The sequence below is a fragment of the Bombina bombina genome, chromosome 2 (assembly GCF_027579735.1).
Source record: "Bombina bombina isolate aBomBom1 chromosome 2, aBomBom1.pri, whole genome shotgun sequence".
NCBI classification, from domain to species: Eukaryota; Metazoa; Chordata; class Amphibia; order Anura; family Bombinatoridae; genus Bombina; species Bombina bombina.
In genome coordinates, this window is record NC_069500.1 from 367,790,797 (window position 1) to 367,813,451 (window position 22,655).

A 22,655-nucleotide genomic window follows, 5' to 3' on the forward strand; every position below is an offset into this window, starting at 1 on the left:
ATACCGTTATATGCAGATGAATGTTATTGTATAGATAAGGGCAGGCACATTACTAACAAAAGTCTCCTAATACTGTTAAGGGCAGATGGATGTTATTGTATAGATAAGGGCAGGCACATTACTAACAAAAGTCTCCTAATACCGTTATATGCAGATGGATGTTATTGTATAGATATGGGCAGGCACATTACTAACAAAAGTCTCCTAATACCGTTATATGCAGATGGATGTTATTGTATAGATAAGGGCAGGCACATTACTAACAAAAGTCTCCTAATACCGTTATATGCAGATGGATGTTATTGTATAGATAAGGGCAGGCACATTACTAACAAGTCTCCTAATACCGTTAATGGCAGATGGATGTTATTGTATAGATAAGGGCAGGCACATTACTAACAAGTCTCCTAATACCGTTAATGGCAGATGGATGTTATTGTATAGATAAGGGCAGGCACATTACTAACAAGTCTCCTAATACCGTTATAGGCAGATGAATGTTATTGTATAGATAAGGGCAGGCACATTACTAACAAAAGTCTCCTAGTACCGTTAGGGGCAGATGGATGTTATTAAATAGATAAGGGCAGGCACATTACTAACAAAAGTCTACTAATACCGTTATATGCAGATAGATGTTATTGTATAGATAAGGGCAGGCACATTACTAACAAAAGTCTACTAATACCGTTATATGCAGATAGATGTTATTGTATAGATAAGGGCAGGCACATTACTAACAAAAGTCTCCTAATACCGTTATATGCAGATGGATGTTATTGTATAGATAAGGGCAGGCACATTACTAACAAAAGTCTCCTAATACCGTTATAGGCAGATGAATGTTATTGTATAGATAAGGGCAGGCACATTACTAACAAAAGTCTCCTAATACCGTTATATGCAGATGGATGTTATTGTATAGATAAGGGCAGGCACATTACTAACAAAAGTCTCCTAATACCGTTATTAGCAGATGGATGTTATTGTATAGATAAGGGCAGGCACATTACTAACAAGTCTCCTAATACCGTTATAGGCAGATGAATGTTATTGTATAGATAAGGGCAGGCACATTACTAACAAAAGTCTCCTAATACCGTTATATGCAGATGGATGTTATTGTATAGATAAGGGCAGGCACATTACTAACAAAAGTCTCCTAATACCGTTATATGCAGATGGATGTTATTGTATAGATAAGGGCAGGCACATTACTAACAAAAGTCTCCTAATACCGTTATAGGCAGATGAATGTTATTGTATAGATAAGGGCAGGCACATTACTAACAAAAGTCTCCTAATACCGTTATTAGCAGATGGATGTTATTGTATAGATAAGGGCAGGCACATTACTAACAAGTCTCCTAATACCGTTATAGGCAGATGAATGTTATTGTATAGATAAGGGCAGGCACATTACTAACAAAAGTCTACTAATACCGTTATATGCAGATGGATGTTATTGTATAGATAAGGGCAGGCACATTACTAACAAAAGTCTCCTAATACCGTTAATGGCAGATGGATGTTATTGTATAGATAAGGGCAGGCACATTACTAACAAGTCTCCTAATACCGTTATATGCAGATGGATGTTATTGTATAGATAAGGGCAGGCACATTACTAACAAAAGTCTACTAATACCGTTATATGCAGATAGATGTTATTGTATAGATAAGGGCAGGCACATTACTAACAAAAGTCTACTAATACCGTTATATGCAGATGGATGTTATTGTATAGATAAGGGCAGGCACATTACTAACAAAAGTCTCCTAATACCGTTATTAGCAGATGGATGTTATTGTATAGATAAGGGCAGGCACATTACTAACAAAAGTCTACTAATACCGTTATATGCAGATGGATGTTATTGTATAGATAAGGGCAGGCACATTACTAACAAAAGTCTCCTAATACCGTTAATGGCAGATGGATGTTATTGTATAGATAAGGGCAGGCACATTACTAACAAAAGTCTCCTAATACCGTTAATGGCAGATGGATGTTATTGTATAGATAAGGGCAGGCACATTACTAACAAAAGTCTCCTAATACCGTTATATGCAGATGGATGTTATTGTATAGATAAGGGCAGGCACATTACTAACAAAAGTCTCCTAATACTGTTATAGGCAGATGGATGTTATTGTATAGATAAGGGCAGGCACATTACTAACAAAAGTCTCCTAATACCGTTAAGGGCAGATGGATGTTATTGTATAGATAAGGGCAGGCACATTACTAACAAAAGTCTCCTAATACCGTTATATGCAGATGGATGTTATTGTATAGATAAGGGCAGGCACATTACTAACAAAAGTCTCCTAATACCGTTATATGCAGATGGATGTTATTGTATAGATAAGGGCAGGCACATTACTAACAAAAGTCTCCTAATACCGTTAAGGGCAGATGGATGTTATTGTATAGATAAGGGCAGGCACATTACTAACAAAAGTCTCCTAATACCGTTAAGGGCAGATGGATGTTATTGTATAGATAAGAGCAGACACATTACTAACAAAAGTATCCTAATACCGTTATATGCAGATGGATGCTAATGTATAGATATTCCTTAGAAACAATAAAGGTCTTTTAAATTTTACTGGAGGCTGGAAAATAACTTTTTTTGAATTTGATATTGGGGTTTGGCTAACCCTTTCCTGTGCCTCAGACAGAAAAAAGGTGCTGTCTTTCACTACTACATTGAATACTAGATAAGGGCAGGCACATTAGTAACAAAAGTCTCCTAATACCGTTATATGCAGATGGATGTTATTGTATAGATAAGGGCAGGCACATTACTAACAAGTCTCCTAATACCGTTATATTTAGATAGATGTTATTGTATAGATAAGGGCAGGCACATTACTAACAAAACTCTCCTAGTACCCTATTGCAAAATTACATTTCAAGCAATCTTTTTAATAATATAGGATGGATTACATAGTTTCTGTAACTGTTCCAGAATCTACCTTGTGTCCTGTTGTCACGTTTAACTTGAGATAATAAATGTTATTGTCTCTCATAGTTCTCTAGTTACAATGGCACTTGGTAAACTAAATGTGCCTTTTGATTATGTTCCTGTAGATTAAAGGGACAGGAAACCTAAATGTTTTCTTTCATGATTCAGAGCATCCAATTTTAAACAACTTTCTTATTTATTTCTATTATCTAATTTTGTTTATCTTGATATCCTTTGTTATGATACATAGGTAGGCTAAGGAGCTGCTGATTAGTGGTTGCAAGTATATGCCTCATGATTGGCTCATCTGGTGTTTAGCTAGCTCCCAGTAGTACATTGCTGCTTCTTTAACAAGGGATAAGTTGTTTAAAATTGTATAATCTATCTGAATCATGAAAGAAAGATTTCGGGTTTCATGTACCTTTAAGCCACTGAAAGAACAATATATACATGGTAACCTTAAGAAGACTTTTTTATCAGTTACAGTAAATATTGTATGCACTACAGGTTAAAAGGGTCTGCAGAGCACTGTTATTGAACCTTGAGAAATATGCACTTTTAATTTATGCCCAGTATAGGTCTGTATCAAGTGTGACAAAGTTGCTGCATAAAAACAGCCGTGTTACTATCAATAGCAGTGGGTCAGATATTATATTTTGAGCCTCACAAAAGCTGATTGGCTGAAGCACTGACATAGCTCCGCCCTCTGTTCTCTTCTTCCCATCTGATTATCATCATCTTCTCTCTCCATCGTATCATCTTCCACTTGTGTTCCATTCCCTGTATTTAGTTTCTCTTTCACATAAACCATCTATCTCTATAAATGGAATAGGTCTGTTTATACAAGAATGTAGCATTATACACTTCTGTATTTACGGCTTCTGCATTTTATTATATTTTTCGTTTTAGTTCATTCCATCTGTTTTAAAATCCTGATAATACCATAGTAGGTCCCGGGCTGTTTCCTGATTGTAATGCTATTATCATTTCTGTTCTTCTTCCATCTCTTTATATTACCAGACCTTTATTTCATCTTCCCTTTCTTTTAGCGTTATTTTTTCCCTTTTGTTCATTGTTGTGTTTGTCATTCTTCTATTTTCTCCACTTCCCTGTTGTGTTTACGTTTACTTGATTACAGTTTTACTCACCAGTTTTGAGTTATGTTTATGTGATACGGCTTATGTATAATAGATCAAGTTATTTCTCTTGTGCTACGTGCCCCAAAGGAAAATGTAAGTACTTTATCTGGAGAAATATGATTTGTGGTGCTGTGCAATTTTAGTACTAGTGAACTTGATGTTTTTGTGCAGTGACTTACCGTATGGGGATATACTACTGATAACATTGCATGGGAAGAGCTCTTAAGGGGCCTGGGGATCTATGCCAGTCTAAAAACCATCATTACTGAGGCCCTAGCTTTATTAAAGACACATACAACCAATTTACTGCCAATATCAAATATACTTTGTTTCTTGGTATCCTTTGTTGAAAAGCAGACAGGCAGGCTTTAACAATGTAATTCATTGGAAAAACAGTGCTGCCATATAGTTCTCCAGCTTCTTCCATGTTACCTACCTAGGTATTCTCTTCTACAAAGAAACAAAGTAAATTTAATAATAAAAGTAAATTTAAAACTTTTTTAATTACGTTTTCTGTTTGAATCATGAAAGAAAATATTGGGGTTTCATGTCTCCTTTAAACTTGCATGTGCGGCAAAAGGGGAAAAGTCCTCTCTAATAGTCTGATTTGGGGAAGTGAATTAGGAAAGCAGTCAGAAGATTGTCAGTCCAAAAGAGCAGAATCCTATGGGTAAAAATACTACACGTTCCACTGATCAGTATCAGGGCTGTTTCTAGACTAGAGAATCTGGCTCCCAGGGCAAAATTCCAAAATGCGCCCCCCTCACAGATTCTAAAGTCCCCCTCCTAGACCTTGCATGTCACTCTGTCATTTAGAGGTCCGCTCCAAAGCAGCAGTGCACCACTGGGACCTAGCTGAACACATCTGGTGAGCAAATGACAAGAGACAAATGTGTGTTGCGGCCAACCACCAGTTAGCTCCTAGTAGTGCATTGCTGCTGCTAAGGATATGTACATATGCTTTTCAACAATGCATACCAAGAGAACAAGAATAATAGAATTGTTTTCAATTTTTTTGGTGTATCCTGAATTATGAAAGTTTAATTTTGACTTTCCTATCCCTTTAAATATGTCCTTTTTCTACTACAATGTTTTTTTCAAATATATTGATATTATCTACAAATATCTTTATATCTTTTACTTATTGCCATTATATTTATACTTTTCTTATAGCTATGCATATTTATTTGTTTAATGCATATCAATCCCTTTAAATTCGTATCCAAAATGTATCTACATCCAATAGACTTTAAAGTTAAACTTTGCAAAAAAGTCATCAGGTCTGCTGACATGACATCCAAATCTAGATTACTTTCCCTTTCATTTAAGGGAAAGGTTATTTTCGGTCCAGGCCTGGACTCTATCATATCCACGGTCACGGGGGGCAAAGGTGCTTTTCTACTGCAGGATAAGAAGAATACACCTAAGGGTCCTAATTTTCATCCCTTTTGTTTGAACAAGTCCCAACGACAGCAGCCTGCCGCAAATCCTGAGCAGTCCAAGGGATCTTGGAAGCCATCTCAGACTTGGAATAAAACCAAACAGAGTAAGTAGCCCACCGAGACAAAGTTGGCATGAAGGGATGGCCCCCGATTCGTCTCTGGATCTCGTAGGGGGCAGACTATCTCTTTTTGCAGAGGCTTGGATGAGAGGCGTGCAGGATCCTTGGGTTCTGGAGGTTATTGCCCAGGGTTACAGTATAGGTTTAAAAACTCACCCTCCCAGGGGCAGGTTCCTCTTGTCAAATCTATCATCAAAACCAGAGAAACGAGATGCCTTTCTAGAGTGCGTTAGGGATCTCCCCTCTCTAGGAGTAATTGTACCGGTACCTCTAGGAGTCTAGGGTACTATTCAAACCTTTCCGTGGTACCAAAGAAGGAGGGCACGTTTCGCCCAATCCTAGACCTAAAGTGCTTAAACAGGACAAGATGGAGTCAAACAGGTCTATACTGCCCCTAGTTCAAGAGGGTCAGTTCATGACTACGATAGACTTGAAGGACGCCTACCTTCATGTGCCAATACACAAGGATCACTTCAAGTTCCTAAGGTTGCTGAGGCACTCAGATCTATCCCAACTGATCTCTCTGGACAACAGGTAGAGGGAATCCCTCTCTTGGTGGCTCCGTCCAGATCAGCTGTCCCAGGGGACATCCTTCCTCAGACCATCTTGGGAGATTGTGACTATAGACGCGGGTCTCTCAGGTTGGGGAGCGGTTTGGGGTTCCAAGAAGGCACAGGGCAGGTGGAATCGGAAGGAGTCTCTTTTCCCGATCAACATCGTCTGACTTTGAGCGATCTTCAATGCTCTGGGGACTTGGCCCCTCCTGGGTTCGTCCAAGTTCATCAGATTCCAGTCGGACAACATTTCCTCTGTGGCTTACATCAACCATCAGGGGGAAACAAGAAGCTCCCTAGCCATGAGGGAAGTATTTTGGATTCTGGAGTGGGCAGAGGCCTACGACTGCTCGCTATCAGCGATCCACATCCCAGGTGTGGACAACTGGGAAGCGGATTTTCTTAGCAGACAGTCGTTTCATCCGGGGGAATGGTCTCTTCACCCCGAAGTGTTTGCGGAGATTTGCAACAGATGGGGGACAGATGGGGGTCTGGATGCCATGAGATAGATCTCATGGCATCCAGACTCAACTTTAAGCTACCCAGATATGGGTCGCGGTCCAGGGATCCCAAGGCAGAACTGATAGATGCCTTAGCAGTGCCTTTGGGATTCAACCTGGTCTACATATTCCCACCGTTACCACTTCTACCTCGAGTAGTGGCACAAATCAAACAGGAGCAAGCGTCAACTATTCTGATTGCTTCGTCGTGGCCGAGGAGGACATGGTTTGTGGATCTAGTGGGGATGTCATCGTCTCCTCCATGGAGGTTGCCCTGTCGCAGGCACCCGCTGGTACAGGGCCCCTTTGCGCATCAGAATCTAGATTCTCTGAGGCTGACTGCGTGGAGATTGAACGCTTAGTCTTAGCCAGGAGAGGATTTTCTGAGAGTGTGATCGATACTCATATTCAAGCCATAAAGCCGGTCACCCATCGCATCTATCATAAGGTGTGGAAGACCTACTTACTCTGGTGTGAAACTCGTGGATATTCCTGGCATAAGGTCAGGGTATCCAGGATTCTTTCCTTCCTTCAGGACGGTTTGGAGAAGGGACTTGCCGCCAGTTCCTTAATGGGACAGATTTCGGCTTAATCTGTGTTGTTACACAAGAAGCTCGCTGAGCTTCCTGATATACAGTCTTTTGTTCAGGCTCTGTCTAGAATCAGGCCTGTATTTAGACATTCTGCTCCTTCTGGGAGTTTGAATCTGGTTCTTATGGTTTTGCAGGGGGCTCTGTTTGAGCCTATGCATTCTCTTGACATTAAGACTCTGTTTTGGAAGGTTCTTTTTATTCTGGCTATTGCTTTGGCACGCAGAGTCTCTGAATTAGCGGCCTTGCAATGTGAGCCTCCTTACCTGGTTCTCCATGCCGTAAAGGCTGTCCTTCGCATTGGATTGGGATTTCTCCCTAAGGTTGTGTCTGATCGCAATATTAATCAGGAAATTGTAGTTCCTTCCTTGTGTCCTAAACCTTCTTCTTCGAATAATAATAATAATACTTCATAATTTGGACATGGTTCGAGCTTTGAATTTCTATCTTCAGGCTACGAAGGATTTCAGACAAACTTCAGCTTTGTTTGTTATCTATTCTGGGAAGCGCAAGGGGCAGAAGGCTTCTTCCGCTTCCCTATCTTTTTGGCTGAGGAGCATGATTCCCTTGGCTTATGAGACAGCGGGACATAACTTTCTTTAGAGGATTACAGATCACTCAACTAGAGCTGTGGCTTCTTCTTGGGCCTTCAAGAATGAGGCCTCTATGGAGCAGATTTGTAAGGCGGCTACCTGGTCCTCCTTACATACTTTTTCAATGTTTTACAAATTTGACGTTTTTGCTTCGGCTGAAGTAGCTTTTGGGAGAAAGGTTTTGCAGGCTGTGGTGCCCTCAGAATAGGGTCCGCCTCTTTTTTACCCTCCCGTTTTCATTCAATGTCCTCTAGAGCTTGGGTATTTTTTCCCCACAAGTAATGAATGAAGCTGTGGACTCTCCTCATATTAGATGGAAAACATAAATTATGCTTACCTGATAATTTCATTTCCATCGTTACGAGGAGAGTACACGGCTCACGTCCGTTTCTCCGTTGGGTGGACCTAAATTTCTTTTGTTTTTCCTCTGGCACCATTTATACCCTGAGGTATTTAAGCCTTTGGCTGGGGTGTCTTTGCCTCCTCCTGATGGCCTGGTTCTGTTTTTCCAACAAGTAATGAATGAAGCCGTGGACTCTACTCGTAAAGATGGAAATGAAATTATCAGGTAAGCATAATTTATGTTTTACTTGAGATGGGGAAGACTCCTGGAGGCAACATTCTGTTTCTTCTTCTTTTGGGAAATTTGCAAAGAACAGGTTTATATTTATTTATTTATTTAATTTTCAAATAGAGAGTACTATTTTAAGAGGCCCATAAAGAACCAAATACTAATATGAAGGGTTCATGGCCACTTTCTACACTTCTCATAGCACTTCCTTTTGGCCTACTTCCCCTACATGACATTTACTAAATACATAGATCATGTTGTCTGGCTGACAAGGTACTGTATATGTCAGACAAGATACTGTATATGTCAGACAAGGTACTGTATATGTCAGACAAGGTACTGTATTATGTCAGACAAGGTACTGTATTATGTCAGACAAGGTACTCTATATGTCAGACAAGGTACTGTATTATGTCAGACAAGGTACTCTATATGTCAGACAAGGTACTCTATATGTCAGACAAGGTACTGTATATGTCAGACAAGGTACTGTATTATGTCAGACAAGGTACTGTATATGTCAGACAAGGTACTGTATATGTCAGACAAGGTACTGTATATGTCAGACAAGGTACTGTATTATGTCAGACAAGGTACTGTATTATGTCAGACAAGGTACTGTATATGTCAGACAAGGTACTATATTATGTCAGACAAGGTACTGTATTATGTCAGACAAGGTACTGTATTATGTCAGACAAGGTACTGTATTATGTCAGACAAGGTACTGTATATGTCAGACAAGGTACTATATTATGTCAGACAAGGTACTGTATTATGTCAGACAAGGTACTGTATTATGTCAGACAAGGTACTGTATATGTCAGACAAGGTACTGTATATGTCAGACAAGGTACTGTATATGTCTTTAACTAGAAGCAATTAAAGTCACAGAAAGAAGAGAGAAAAACACTGATATTTAAAATAGACTTGTGCTTGGTTAAGTAATCAAGGCTATTATAGCCTCAGACAGCAATAGATGGACCCAAAAAATGTGCTAATTTCCTATAGATAACCTAATATAGAAATCAAAAGTTTAGGTCATTCACCTTGTAGCTCTGTATGCTCAGCTGCAGTTCTAATAACTCACATGATGTGACCATTTTACATTGGCTAACAACTCTTTTTGTTGTTTTGATGATATATCTTGGATGAACAGATGTTTTTGATTCCTGAGTGGGTAATCACAGAGCCTTGTGGCTAAACATGATCGGCAAATTATGGTTATAAATAGACTCGTTATTAAACCATTATAAGTTTGCATTCTATTTATCTTAATATATTAACTTACAATTAAAAAAGATATCCAGAAGGATATGATGTCTAAATTTAAAGCAAATAAACTTTCTGTTTAAAGGAACAACATAGATCCAGGATTTCACTTGTTCACACAAAACCATCTTTCTAGAACCTGGTTTCTCAACAGCCGGGCCGTGGCCCAGTACCGGGCCGTGATAGCCCTGCTGGTGGGCCCTGACCTGTCATGCCCCCACTGCACACTCTTACCCCACTGCACACAAGGGGCAGACTGAGACCAATCAAGGCCCCAGGAAAACCGTCTCACACTGACCCAAATGTATTCAAATTTATGCAAATGAACATGGTAGCCTCCCTGCCTTAAAGGGACAGTATACACTAATTTTTATATAACTGCATGTAACCACAACAGGCCCATCAACCTCCAGAGCCAGGACTCCCAACATTAAGGGCCAAAGAAAGGGCCCCCAACCTTCAGGACCAGACCAGACACTCCATGGCCCTCACAGCGACAGACCCTCGGCAGGACCCCCACACTCCAGGGCCCCCACTAAACCCACACTGAACTGCTTAGTTACTGATGGGGCAAATCCCTGCTGCCTACTATATTATATATACTACCGGGCCCTGGACATGTCCAGCTAAAATTTACCGGGCCTTGAGGTCACTTTGGTTGAGAACCACTGTTCTAGAACATTTACATGAATTTGTTAAAGGGATATGAAACCCACATTTTTTATTTTATGATTCAGATAGACCAATGCGATTTTAAACAACTTTCTAATTTACTTCTATTATTACTTTTTCTTCTTTATCTTGGTATCTTTTGTTAAAAAGCAGGGACGTAAGCTTAGGAGCCGGACCATTTCTGGAGCACTATATGGCAGCAGTTTTGCAAGAATGTTATCCATTTGCAAGAGCACTAGATGGCAGAATTATTTCCTGCCATGTAGTGCTCCAGATGCCTACCTAGGTATCTCTTCAACACAGAATATAATGGGAACAAATTGTATGCTCTGTCTGAATCACAAAATACAATTTCTGGGTTTCATATCCCTTTAAGGTTCTCCAATTCAGCCTGAATAATCTCTGCTTTGTACACCTGGCTACTACAGTAGCAAAATTGATTGTTATATTTTCCTTGCTTGCAAGTGTAAAACTGAAATTACAGCATTAAAAATTTGGATTGATTTTCCAAGTACAAATTGCTTTTTTATTGGCAAGAAAACATGATAAATAAGTGTTGTAGGAATAGTTCTGCAAAGTGTAGTTTCAGTCCGGTATTAGCTGCCTTATCCCTTGCATAGACAAGTGCCAAGACTCAGACACTGAGCATGTATCCCTAAAAATTTGTTCTTCTTTGTCTTCTCTGTTTTTTCTTGCAACCTGGTTCAGTGCATTATTTTTTGTGGGACTTGCCACAGATAGTGAATACAACTGCAGCATACCTCAGTATTCTGTCTACTAAAGACATTGACCTAGAGGTAGACTAGTTCTCAGATACTATGTTAAAGGGACAGTAAACCTTAAAAATAATGTTATATAATTCTGCACATAGTGCAGAATTATATAACATTATATTAGCCAAACTTTATAAAACCTAATGTACCCTTTTAATTTTAAAAAAAAAACGCTGTTTTACAGACAGAGCAGGAGCGAGCTGCACTTAGTCTTATGGCACGGTCGGGCCGGGCTGTGACTATACAGCTGGCCCGATGCGCTGTGTGAATATAACAGACCCGCTCAGCAGAGTACAGAGAGCGGGTCTGTAAAACAGCGTTTTTCTTTCATGTAATTAGCAAGAGTCCATGAGCTAGTGACGTATGGGATATACATTCCTACCAGGAGGGGCAAAGTTTCCCAAACCTTAAAATGCCTATAAATACACCCCTCACCACACCCACAATTCAGTTTTACAAACTTTGCCTCCCATGGAGGTGGTGAAGTAAGTTTGTGCTTAAGATTCTTCGTTGATATGCGCTTCGCAACAGGTTGAAGCCCGGTTTTCCTCTCGAAGTGCAGTGAATGTCAGAGGGATGTGAAGAGAGTATTGCCTATTCGAATACAATGGTCTACCTCTAGGGGATCAATTTCATAGGTTCTCTGTTATCGGTCGTAGAGATTTCTTCTCCTACCTCCCTTTTCAGATCGACGATATACTCTATATACCTTTACCTCTACTGATTCTTGTTTCAGTACTGGTTTGGCTATCTACTACATGTAGAGGAGTGTCCTGGGGTAAGTAAATCTTATTCTTTATGACACTCTGCGCTAATGGTTGGGCACTTTATTTGTAAAGTTCTAAATATATGTCTATAAACTTATATTTGCCTTGATTCAGGGTTTTCAGTATTCCTTTTCTATACAGACGGTCAGTTTCATTATTGGGATAATGCATTACTTTATTTTTTCTTACCTTGAAAAATTTTCATTTGACCATTTATTCCCGTGTGCTGTTAGGCTCGCGGGGGCAGAAAATGTTTCTTTTTACGTCATTTTTGGCGCATACTTTTTTTGGCGCAAATTGATGTTTCACCGGAAGTTGTTTCTGTTACGCATGCGTATTCAGACATTTTTTTGCGCCAAAAAAATGTGGGCGTATCTTTTACTCACTTTATTTAAACATTTTTTTATCATGACTTCTGGTTTCCAGAAGCTTATTATTTTGGCATTCTTTCCCATTCCTGAAACTGTCTTTTAAGGAATTTGATAATTTTGCTTTATATGTTTTTTCTTTTCATTACATATTGCAAGATGTCTCATCCTGACCCCGGATCTAAATCCTCTAATGAACAGACGCTGCCTGATGCTGGACCTACCAAAGTTAAGTGTATATGTTGTAAACTTGTGGTATCTGTTCCCCCAGCTGTGGTTTGTGAAAGCTGTCATGATAAACTTTCCAAAGCGGATTCTGTTTCTATTAGTAATAATCCTTTACCTGTTGTTGTTCCTTCAACATCTGTTGTTCAGGATGTTCCTGTTAATGTTAAAGAATTTGTTTCTAATTCTAATAAGAAGGCTCTGTCTGTTATTCCTCCTTCCAATAAACGTAAAAGGTCTTTCAAAACTTCTAATTTTTCTGATGAATTTTTAGGTGACCACCATCATTCTGACTTATCTGTTTCTGATGAGGTTTTTTCCGGTTCGGAAGATTCTACTATAGATATTGATTCTGATAAATCTTCATATTTATTTAAAATGGAGTTTATTCGTTCATTGCTTAAAGAAGTTTTGATTGCTCTAGATATGGAGGAGTCCAGTCCTCTTGATTCTAGAACTACTAAACGTTTAAATTCAGTTTATAAACCTCATGTGTTAATTCCGGAAGTTTTTCCCGTTCCTGATGCTATCTCAGATGTGATTGCTAGGGAATGGGATAGTCTGGGTACTTCATTTACTCCTTCTCCAAGGTTTAAGAAATTGTACCCTGTGCCATCTGATAGACTGGAATTTTGGGATAAAATCCCTAAAGTCGATGGGGCTATCTCTACTCTTGCCAAACGTACTGCTATTCCTACGGCAGATAGCACTTCGTTTAAAGATCCTTTAGATAGGAAAATTGAATCTTTTTTGAGAAAAGCTTATTTATGTTCAGGTAATCTACTTAGACCTGCTATCTCTTTGGCTGATGTTGCTGCGGCTTCAACTTTTTGGTTGGAGACTTTAGCGCAACAAGTAACAGATCATAACACTTATAGCATTGTTAAACTTCTTCAACAATAATTTTGTCTGTGATGCCATTTTTGATATCATTAGAGTTGATGTCCGGTATATGTCTTTAGCTATTTTAGCTAGACGAGCTTTATGGCTTAAATCCTGGAATGTAGATATGAGTTCTAAATCAACTTTGCTTACTCTCTCTTTCCAAGGTAGTAAATTGTTTGGTTCTCAGTTGGATTCTATAATTTCAACTGTTACTGGTGGAAAGGGTGCCTTTTTGCCTCAGGGTAAAAAATCTAAAGGTAATTACAGGGCTGCTAATCGTTTTCGTTCCTTTCGTCAGAAGGAGCAGAAGCCCGATCCTTCCCCTAAAGGAACGGTTTCCGGTTGGAAACCTAATCCAATCTGAAATAAATCTAAGCCTTCCAGAAAGTCAAAACCAGCCCCTAAATCCGCATGAAGGTGCGGCCCTCATTCCAGCACAGCTGGTAGGGGGCAGGTTGCGATTTTTCAAAGATGTTTGGATCAATTCGGTTCACAATCTTTGGATTCAGAACCTTGTTTCACAAGGGTACTGAATAGGTTTCAAAGTAAGACCGCCTGTGAGAAGATTCTTTCTCTCACACGTTCCAGTCAATCCAGTAAAAGCTCAGGCGTTTCTGAAATGTGTTTCAGACCTAGAGTTAGCTGGGGTAATTATACCAGTTCCAGTTCTGGAACAGGGTCTGGGGTTTTATTCAAATCTATTCATCGTACCAAAGAAAGAGAATTCTTTCAGACCGGTTCTGGATCTAAAAATATTGAATCGTTATGTAAGGATACCAACATTCAAGATGGTAACTATAAGAACTATTCTGCCTTTTTTTCAGCAAGGGCATTATATGTCTACAATAGATTTACAGGATGCATACCTGCATATTCCAATTCATCCAGATCACTTTCAGTTCCTGAGATTCTCTTTTCTAGACAAGCATTACCAATTTGTTGCTCTTCCATTTGGTCTAGCAACAGCGCCAAGAATCTTTTCGAAGGTTCTCGGTGCCCTTCTCTCTGTAATCAGAGAACAGGGTATTGCGGTATTTCCTTATTTGGACGACATCTTGGTACTTGCTCAGTCTTCACATTCTGCAGAATCTCATACGAATCAACTTGTGTTGTTTCTTCAAAGACATGGTTGGAGGATCAATTTACCAAAGAGTTCCTTGATTCCTCAGACAAGAGTAACCTTTTTAGGTTTCCAAATAGATTCAGTGTCCATGACTTTGTCTCTGACAGAAAAGAGACGTCTGAAATTGGTTTCAGCCTGTCGAAACCTTCAGTCTCAATTGTTCCCTTCGGTAGCATTATGCATGGAGATTTTAGGTCTCATGACTGCTGCATCGGACGCGATCCCTTTTGCTCGTTTTCACATGAGACCACTCCAGCTTTGTATGCTGAACCAGTGGTGCAGGGATTATACAAGGATATCACAAATAATATCCTTAAATCCCAATGTTCGATCATCTCTAACGTGGTGGATGAGTCACCATTGTTTAATTCAAGGGGCCTCTTTCGTTCGTCCAACCTGGACTGTGATCTCAACAGACGCGAGTCTATCAGGTTGGGGAGCGGTTTGGGGATCTCTGACAGCGCAAGGGGTTTGGAAATCTCAGGAGGCGAGATTACCAATCAATATTTTGGAACTCCGTGCGATTTTCAGAGCTCTTCAGTACTGGCCTCTTCTGAAGAGAGAATCATTTGTTTGTTTTCAAACAGACAATGTCACGACCGTGGCATATTTTAATCATCAAGGGGGGACTCACAGTCCTCAAGCTATGAAAGAAGTATCTCGGATTCTTGTATGGGCGGAATCCAGCTCCTGTCTAATTTCTGCGGTTCACATCCCAGGTGTAGACAATTGGGAAGCGGATTATCTCAGTCGCCAGACGTTACATCCGGGCGAATGGTCTCTTCATCCAGAGGTTTTTCTCCAGATTGTTCAAATCTGGGAACTTCCAGAAATAGATCTGATGGCCTCTCATCTAAACAAGAAACTTCCCAGGTATCTGTCCAGATCCCGGGACCCTCAGGCGGAAGCAGTGGATGCGTTGTCAATTCCTTGGAATTATCATCCTGCTTATATCTTTCCGCCTCTAGTTCTTCTTCCGAAAGTAATCTCCAAAATTCTATTGGAGTGCTCATTTGTACTGCTGGTGGCTCCAGGTTTTGGTTTGCGGATCTCGTTCGGATGGCCAGTTGCCAGCCTTGGACACTTCCATTAAGGCCAGACCTTCTAACTCAAGGCCCTTTTTTCCATCAGGATCTCAAATTATTAAATTTGAAGGTATGGAGATTGAACGCTTAATTCTTAGTCATAGAGGTTTCTCTGACTCAGTGATTAATACTATGTTACAGGCTCGGAAATCTGTCTCTAGAAATATTTATTATCGAGTTTGGAAGACTTACATCTCTTGGTGTTCTTCTCATAAATACTCCTGGCATTCTTTCAGAATTCCTAGAATTTTACAATTTCTTCAGGATGGTTTGGATAAAGGTTTGTCTGCAAGTTCTTTGAAAGGACAAATATCTGCTCTTTCTGTTCTTTTTCACAGAAAGATTGCTAATCTTCCTGATATTCATTGTTTTGTACAGGCTTTGGTCCGTATCAAACCGGTTATTAAGCCAATCTCTCCTCCTTGGAGTCTTAATTTGGTTTTGACAGCTTTACAGGCTCCTCCGTTTGAGCCTATGCATTCTCTGGACATTAAATTACTTTCTTGGAAAGTATTGTTCCTTTTGGCTATCTCTTCTGCTAGAAGAGTTTCTGAGTTATCTGCTCTTTCTTGTGAATCTCCTTTTCTGATTTTTCATCAGGATAAGGCGGTGTTGCAGACTTCTTTTCAATTTTTACCTAAGGTTGTGAATTCTATCAACATTAGTAGAGAAATTGTTGTCCCTTCATTATGTCCTAATCCTAAGAATTCTAAAGAAAGATTGTTACATTCTTTGGATGTAGTTAGAGCTTTGAAATATTATGTTGAAGCTACTAAAGATTTTAGAAAGACTTCTAGTCTATTTGTTGTTTTTTCTGGTCCCAAGAAGGGTCAGAAGGCTTCTGCCATTTCTTTGGCATCTTGGTTAAAGTCTTTGATTCATCATGCTTATGTGGAGTCGGGTAAGTCCCCGCCTCAAAGAATTACGGCTCATTCTACTAGGTCAGTTTCTACTTCCTGGGCCTTTAGGAATGAAGCTTCTGTTGATTAGATTTGCAAAGCGGCCACTTGGTCTTCTTTGCATACTTTTACTAAATTCTACCATTTTGATGTGTTTTCTTCTTCTGAAGCAGTTTTTGGTAGAAAAGTACTTCAGGCAGCTGTTTCAGTTTGATTCTTCTGCTTATAATTTCAGTTTTTTTCATTATAAAGATTAAAACTTTTTGATTTGGGTTGTGGATTATTTTCAGCGGAATTGGCTGTCTTTATTTTATCCCTCCCTCTCTAGTGACTCTTGCGTGGAAGTTCCACATCTTGGGTATCTGCTATCCCATACGTCACTAGCTCATGGACTTTTGCTAATTACATGAAAGAAAACATAATTTATGTAAGAACTTACCTGATAAATTCATTTCTTTCATATTAGCAAGAGTCCATGAGACCCACCCTTTTTTTGTGGTGGTTATGATTTTTTTGTATAAAGCACAATTATTCCAATTCCTTATTTTTTTATGCTTTCGCACCTTTCTTATCACCCCACTCACTTGGCTATTCGTTAAGCTGAATTGTGGGTGTGGTGAGGGGTGTATTTATAGGCATTTTAAGGTTTGGGAAACTTTGCCCCTCCTGGTAGGAATGTATATCCCATACGTCACTAGCTCATGGACTCTTGCTAATATGAAAGAAATTAATTTATCAGGTAAGTTCTTACATAAATTATGTTTTTAAAAAAAATTAAAAGGGTACATTAGGTTTTATAAAGTTTGGCTAATATAATGTTATATAATTCTGCACTATGTGCAGAATTATATAACATTATTTTTAAGGTTACTGACACTTTAAGTTAAATTAAGAATATATAAAGATCCTGTTTTTTTCAGTATACATTTCTATATACGTATATCAGATGTTGTTGTTGTTTTTTTTTTAAATATATATCTATACCTATATATATATATATATATATATATATATATATATATATATATATATATATATATATATATATATAGAGAGAGATATATATAGAGATATATACAGCTTTATATAGGAAAATATATATTTAAAAATACAAAGAACATTTTCTGCTATGTGCACAGCATTGGAATGTGAAATATGTACAGTAAATACACACTATGGGGCATATTTATTAATGTGCGAGCGGACATAATACGAAGTAGCGTACCATGTCCGCCATACATCGATAAATGCCGACAGCATATGCTGTCGGCATTTATCATTGCACAAGCAGTTCTTGTGAACTGCTGGTTCAGTGCCGCCTCCTGCAGATTCGCCGCTAGCAGGGGGTGTCAATCAACCCGATCGTATTCGATCAGGTTAATTTCTGTCCGCGGCCTCAGAGCAGGAGGACATGTTATGGAGCAGCCTCAGAGCAGGCGGACAAGGGGCATCAAGCTCCATACAGAGCTTGATAAATATGCCCCTATAACACTTTATTAAATATAAATATTGCATAAATATGCTTTTACATGTTTTCATCTAGATAACTGCAAAGGGCTCTAATGCACTTAAATGTATGTCTATATATGTATAGATATGTATTTATGTGTTTATATGTCTATATATAACTGTAAATACCTATATACACATATAAATACATATGTACACACACACACACATATATACACACATATAAATCTTTAGAGATGTATATGTATCTATCTCCATGTTAAAGTCCTTTGCAGCTTTTTTTTTTTTAGACCTTATATCTTTGAGCCCTTATTACTTTTGTGTGAAATACTTTTTTGAATATTTTTTTATGAGTGTAAGTGTACTTTGCAATGTATTTTTGATGTGTTTTGTGACACTTTTTGTTTTGCAAAACAGTTAACCAGAACTTTGAGGAGGCTCTAAGCATTAACTTGAATTGCGCATAAGCGATTGCGTTTACTTTAAACTTATAATACAAGCAATTAACCCAACATGCGCAAAAACCCGCGATAACCCCTTATCGCTTGCGTGCAAATGTTTGCGCTTTACTCTTAATCTGGCCCATAGTGTTTTTCTTAATTTTTTATGTATATCTTGCCAAACCGGAAAACCGTGCTTTCTCAATAAATAATTGAAAATAATGAAAAAATAATTATTTTAAAATAGTAAGTGTCAATATAATCATTGAGCAAACTTGCTTAGTATACCCATTATACCTCAATACAAATTAAATTAATATTTACCTTTTATGAGGCTGGATTCGGATTACAATAGGTTAATCTCACACTTGTCAATTTGATTTCCCTTACATAATATACAAAGGGGTTAATTTAAAAGAACTGCAATGTAACCTTTTAAAGTCTGAAAAGGCAGTGTCGGATAGATTCCCAGTTTCAATCCCGTAAATAAGTACTTAACAACCAAAAACATGTTTTCAGGAACTTTTCTAGAGAAAATTTGTTTGCGGCTGTTTCTCATTCTTGTTTTGGATAATGATCACTTGAAAAACACGCTTCCCATAGTGTCCAAAACAGAGTTAGTTGGAGCTGATATTGAAAAGATGGTGGGGTAGATTTAATAAAGGTCGAGCGGACATGATTCACTGTAGCGAATCATGTCCGCTCGACCTCGCTAAATGCCAACAGCATACGCTGTTGTCATTTAACATTGCACAAGCATTTCTGGTAAAATGCTTGTCCAATGCTGCCCTCTGCTCACTGGCGACCAATCGGCCTCTAGCAGGGGCCGTCAATCATCCCGATCATATCGTATCAGGATGATTTCAGTACGCCACCAGATCGCTGCTTCTTAACTTTCGTTTCAGGCGGACCTGAAAGGATGGGGCTCCGAAGCAGCATCCGCTGCTTAATAAATGGAGGCCTGTATCTTTATAGTTGGCACCGCTATCTTCGTACGCATGTATTGTTGCATTCTGTGACAGAAGCAGCGCACTTTCACAGATCAGTGACATTACTGACTTTTTGACAGCTGTATCTTGCACTTTGGATTAGAACAATAGAAAGCAGAAGAGTTACATTTTTAATCCCCCCACACAGTTTAAAAGTTTCATAACAAATATAAAAAAGCACTCAGGAATAATATAGAGCAATGCAGCCACTGCAAACACTTACAGCTCCCACTCTATGTTGTGCAGCTAAACTGAAGTGCATAATACAGCTTGTCAAGAAGACAATATCACTGATTTGTGCATGTGCATCACTTCTGTTACAGTATGCAAGAATGACATAAAAAGAACTGCTCCAGACCATTTTATCATTACACTATTATTTGAACAGAACTTATAGGTTTAATTCACTTAAAGGTGTTAATGTCGACTTAGGATCGGCTATGCATGGAAGTTGATTGGCTGCTGTATATCACCACTGATTGGCTACGACATTCAGCTCCAGACCAGTAGTGCATTGCGGATTCAGAGCTAACTTTGTAGAGTTTAAATACATTGTTTTTTCAAGCGACAGTGCAATAAAAATCTTGAGGGCTGGAGTTATGAAGTGCTGCCATGTGACTTCACTTCAGCCTTTGCAGCATTATAGCCTTGTGGACAATAACAGATGGCCACAGAGCACCCGTATTAGTAAGGGCTCGATTTATCAAAGCCCTACGGCTGCAAGTTCTCACAAGAACTTGCTCACCGTAATTTAACAAGCAGCGGTCACCAGACCGCCGCTTTCCTAATTGCGCTTGCGTGCAACAGGCGAGCTGAGGCGTACAGGGGCGCGTATATGTGCCCCTGTCCGCCTCAGCTTTGATAAATTTAGCCCCAAGTTTGTGTATTGTGTGTACTGCTGCATGTGTTTATGCTTTGCTAGAATAAAGTAGTTTGACCAGTTTGCATTAATTTAATTTGTCACCTGTTGACTCTAGTAAGCTTAAACCATTCTTTTTTTGACAGGTCCTTTGCCAAGCCACCAAGGGCAGTGCAAGTTGTTTGCGAGTGTGTCTTAGTAATGAGAGGATACAGGGAGATAAGCTGGAAGAGTGCAAAGGGAATGATGTCTGATCCAAGCTTTTTGAAATCTCTTATGGAGATGGATTTTGATGCCGTAACCCAGGGTCAAGTTAAAAGTGTCAGAGGTAACAAATCTGCAACAAACAGCTGTACATATCTACTTATCAGTGACTTAAAAGGACAGTAAAGTCAAAATTAAACTTTCATGCAATTTCAAATAATTTTCAAATTGAATTATGTTACCTATTTGCTTTATTCTCTTGGTATTCTTTGTTGAAAACCATACCTAGGTAAGCTCATGAGCAGCAATGTACTACTGGGAGTTAGCTGCTGATTGGTAGCTTAACATATATTCCTCTTATCATTGGCTCACTCAATGTGTTTTGCTAGCTTCCAGACATGCATTGCTGCTCTGTCAACAAAGGATACCAAGAGAATGGAGCAAATGTAATAATAAAAGTAAATTGGAACATTGTTTAGAACTGTATGCTCCATCCAAACCATGATAGATAAAAAAAAATGAGTTTTATACTCCTTTAAGGAACTTTGTGTCAAATTAAATATAAATATAAAAGTTAGATTTTACTATAGCTAAACTTTAGTTCACGCAGAATTGTTATTTTGAAATATCTATTGCATTATAAATTCTCTGTTTACCCTATGCTATCATAATATACACCTTACAAATGTCACCTTAAACGTTTGCATGATTCTCTCTAGTAGTGCTGAGTATTAATGGTTATTTCAATTTTTTAATTGTAGGTTTTTTGAAAACACTGAACACAACATTTGAAGAGATGGAAGCCATCAGTAAAGCAGGCTTGGGGATGCTGAAATTTGTTGAAGCTGTGATGGGATATTGTGATGTTGCCAAGGAGATTAAACCAAAAAGAGAAAAGGTGATTTATTCCAGGGAATTAATTCTTAATTTATATTTCTTTCCTAAGATATGGTGAGTCCACGGCTTGAGTAATTACTGTTGGGAATATCACTCAGAAGGAGGCAAAGAGCACCACAGTTAAACTGCTAAGTATCACTCCCTTACCCACAACCCCTTTTTTTTCATTCTCTTTGCCTTCGGTGCATGGAGGAGGTGAAGTTTAGGTGTCTGAAGAAAAATTTTGATTTCATCTACAAGCAAGTTTTGGGGTATAGCCGTATTCCACGTAATTCCTTGCAGTCGGGTAGTGGTGGCTTTAAAGCAGTTAGGAACTTGTAAAGAGGTACTTACTGCATTTTCCTAACAATTGCTGCCCTAGTTTAGAAAGCCAGAGTTGGCTACTCTGTTATTTCTTTTTCAAAGGTCTCTGTGAGGAACTGTGTCCTCTCATACCTTGTAACTGTCTACATGCCGGATAGCAGAGCAGGTAAGTGCTTTTTCTTCCAGTTGGGGAGACCATGCAGCTAACAAATTAAAAGACACTGCTTTTTATTGGGACATAGATAATCCTGTTGTATGGGTTACACTGGGGCATGAAGCAGGCACTGTAGCATGTGTGAGACTAACAGTTAAACTCTTTAGTAGTGCCTCTCTGTGTCACAGCAGTAATTTGAGCTCGGCAGTTGCGATCACATGACTTCATAACGTTTCTGAGGAAAAAGTAGTTTTTCTCCATTTCTGGGTGATCCAGTCTTAATTGGTAGTGGTAAGGCACCTCGGTAATTGAGGTATGGGGTGGCCTGAGGGGTATTTTAGAAGTTTATTTGATGTTTATTAAATGTTTTTTCTTAACTTTTCTCACATAATTTTAGCTGGGGATCGATCCTAATTTAGGATAAAATTTAAAGTGTATTTTTTCCTTAGCTTATTTTAATTGAATATTAAAATCTTTTACTTATCTGTACAAGTTTATTTACTGTTTCACAATATGTCGGATATGGAGCAAGAGCCTGCTCTCATGAATTCATGCTTATTATGTTTAGATGCACAAATTGCAGCTCCTATGCAATTTTGTTCTTCATGTGTCAAGAAAACCTTGCAAAATAAAGGTAACATTTTTGAGCCTAATGTCTCTCAGGATGATGCTGTTAAAATAATACCTCAGCTTCCTTTTGCTACGTCCCAAGCCTCAATGGCGTCATATGCAGTGCCCTGCGGTTCCTCTATAACTCCTAGTGGAGTTTATTTAAAAGCAGAAATTGCTG

General features: G+C 38.8%; 1 protein-coding gene across 1 annotated transcript in view; it reads left to right on the forward strand.

Moving 5' to 3' along the window:
• DNAH10 (dynein axonemal heavy chain 10) overlaps positions 1-22,655 on the forward strand; it is a 540,282-nt gene that overhangs the window by 439,936 nt on the left and 77,691 nt on the right. Inside the window, exons 58-59 of the mRNA XM_053699776.1 lie at positions 20,454-20,635; positions 21,273-21,409. Coding sequence (XP_053555751.1) covers positions 20,454-20,635; positions 21,273-21,409 — 319 coding nt within the window. The remainder of the gene's footprint in view (positions 1-20,453; positions 20,636-21,272; positions 21,410-22,655) is intronic.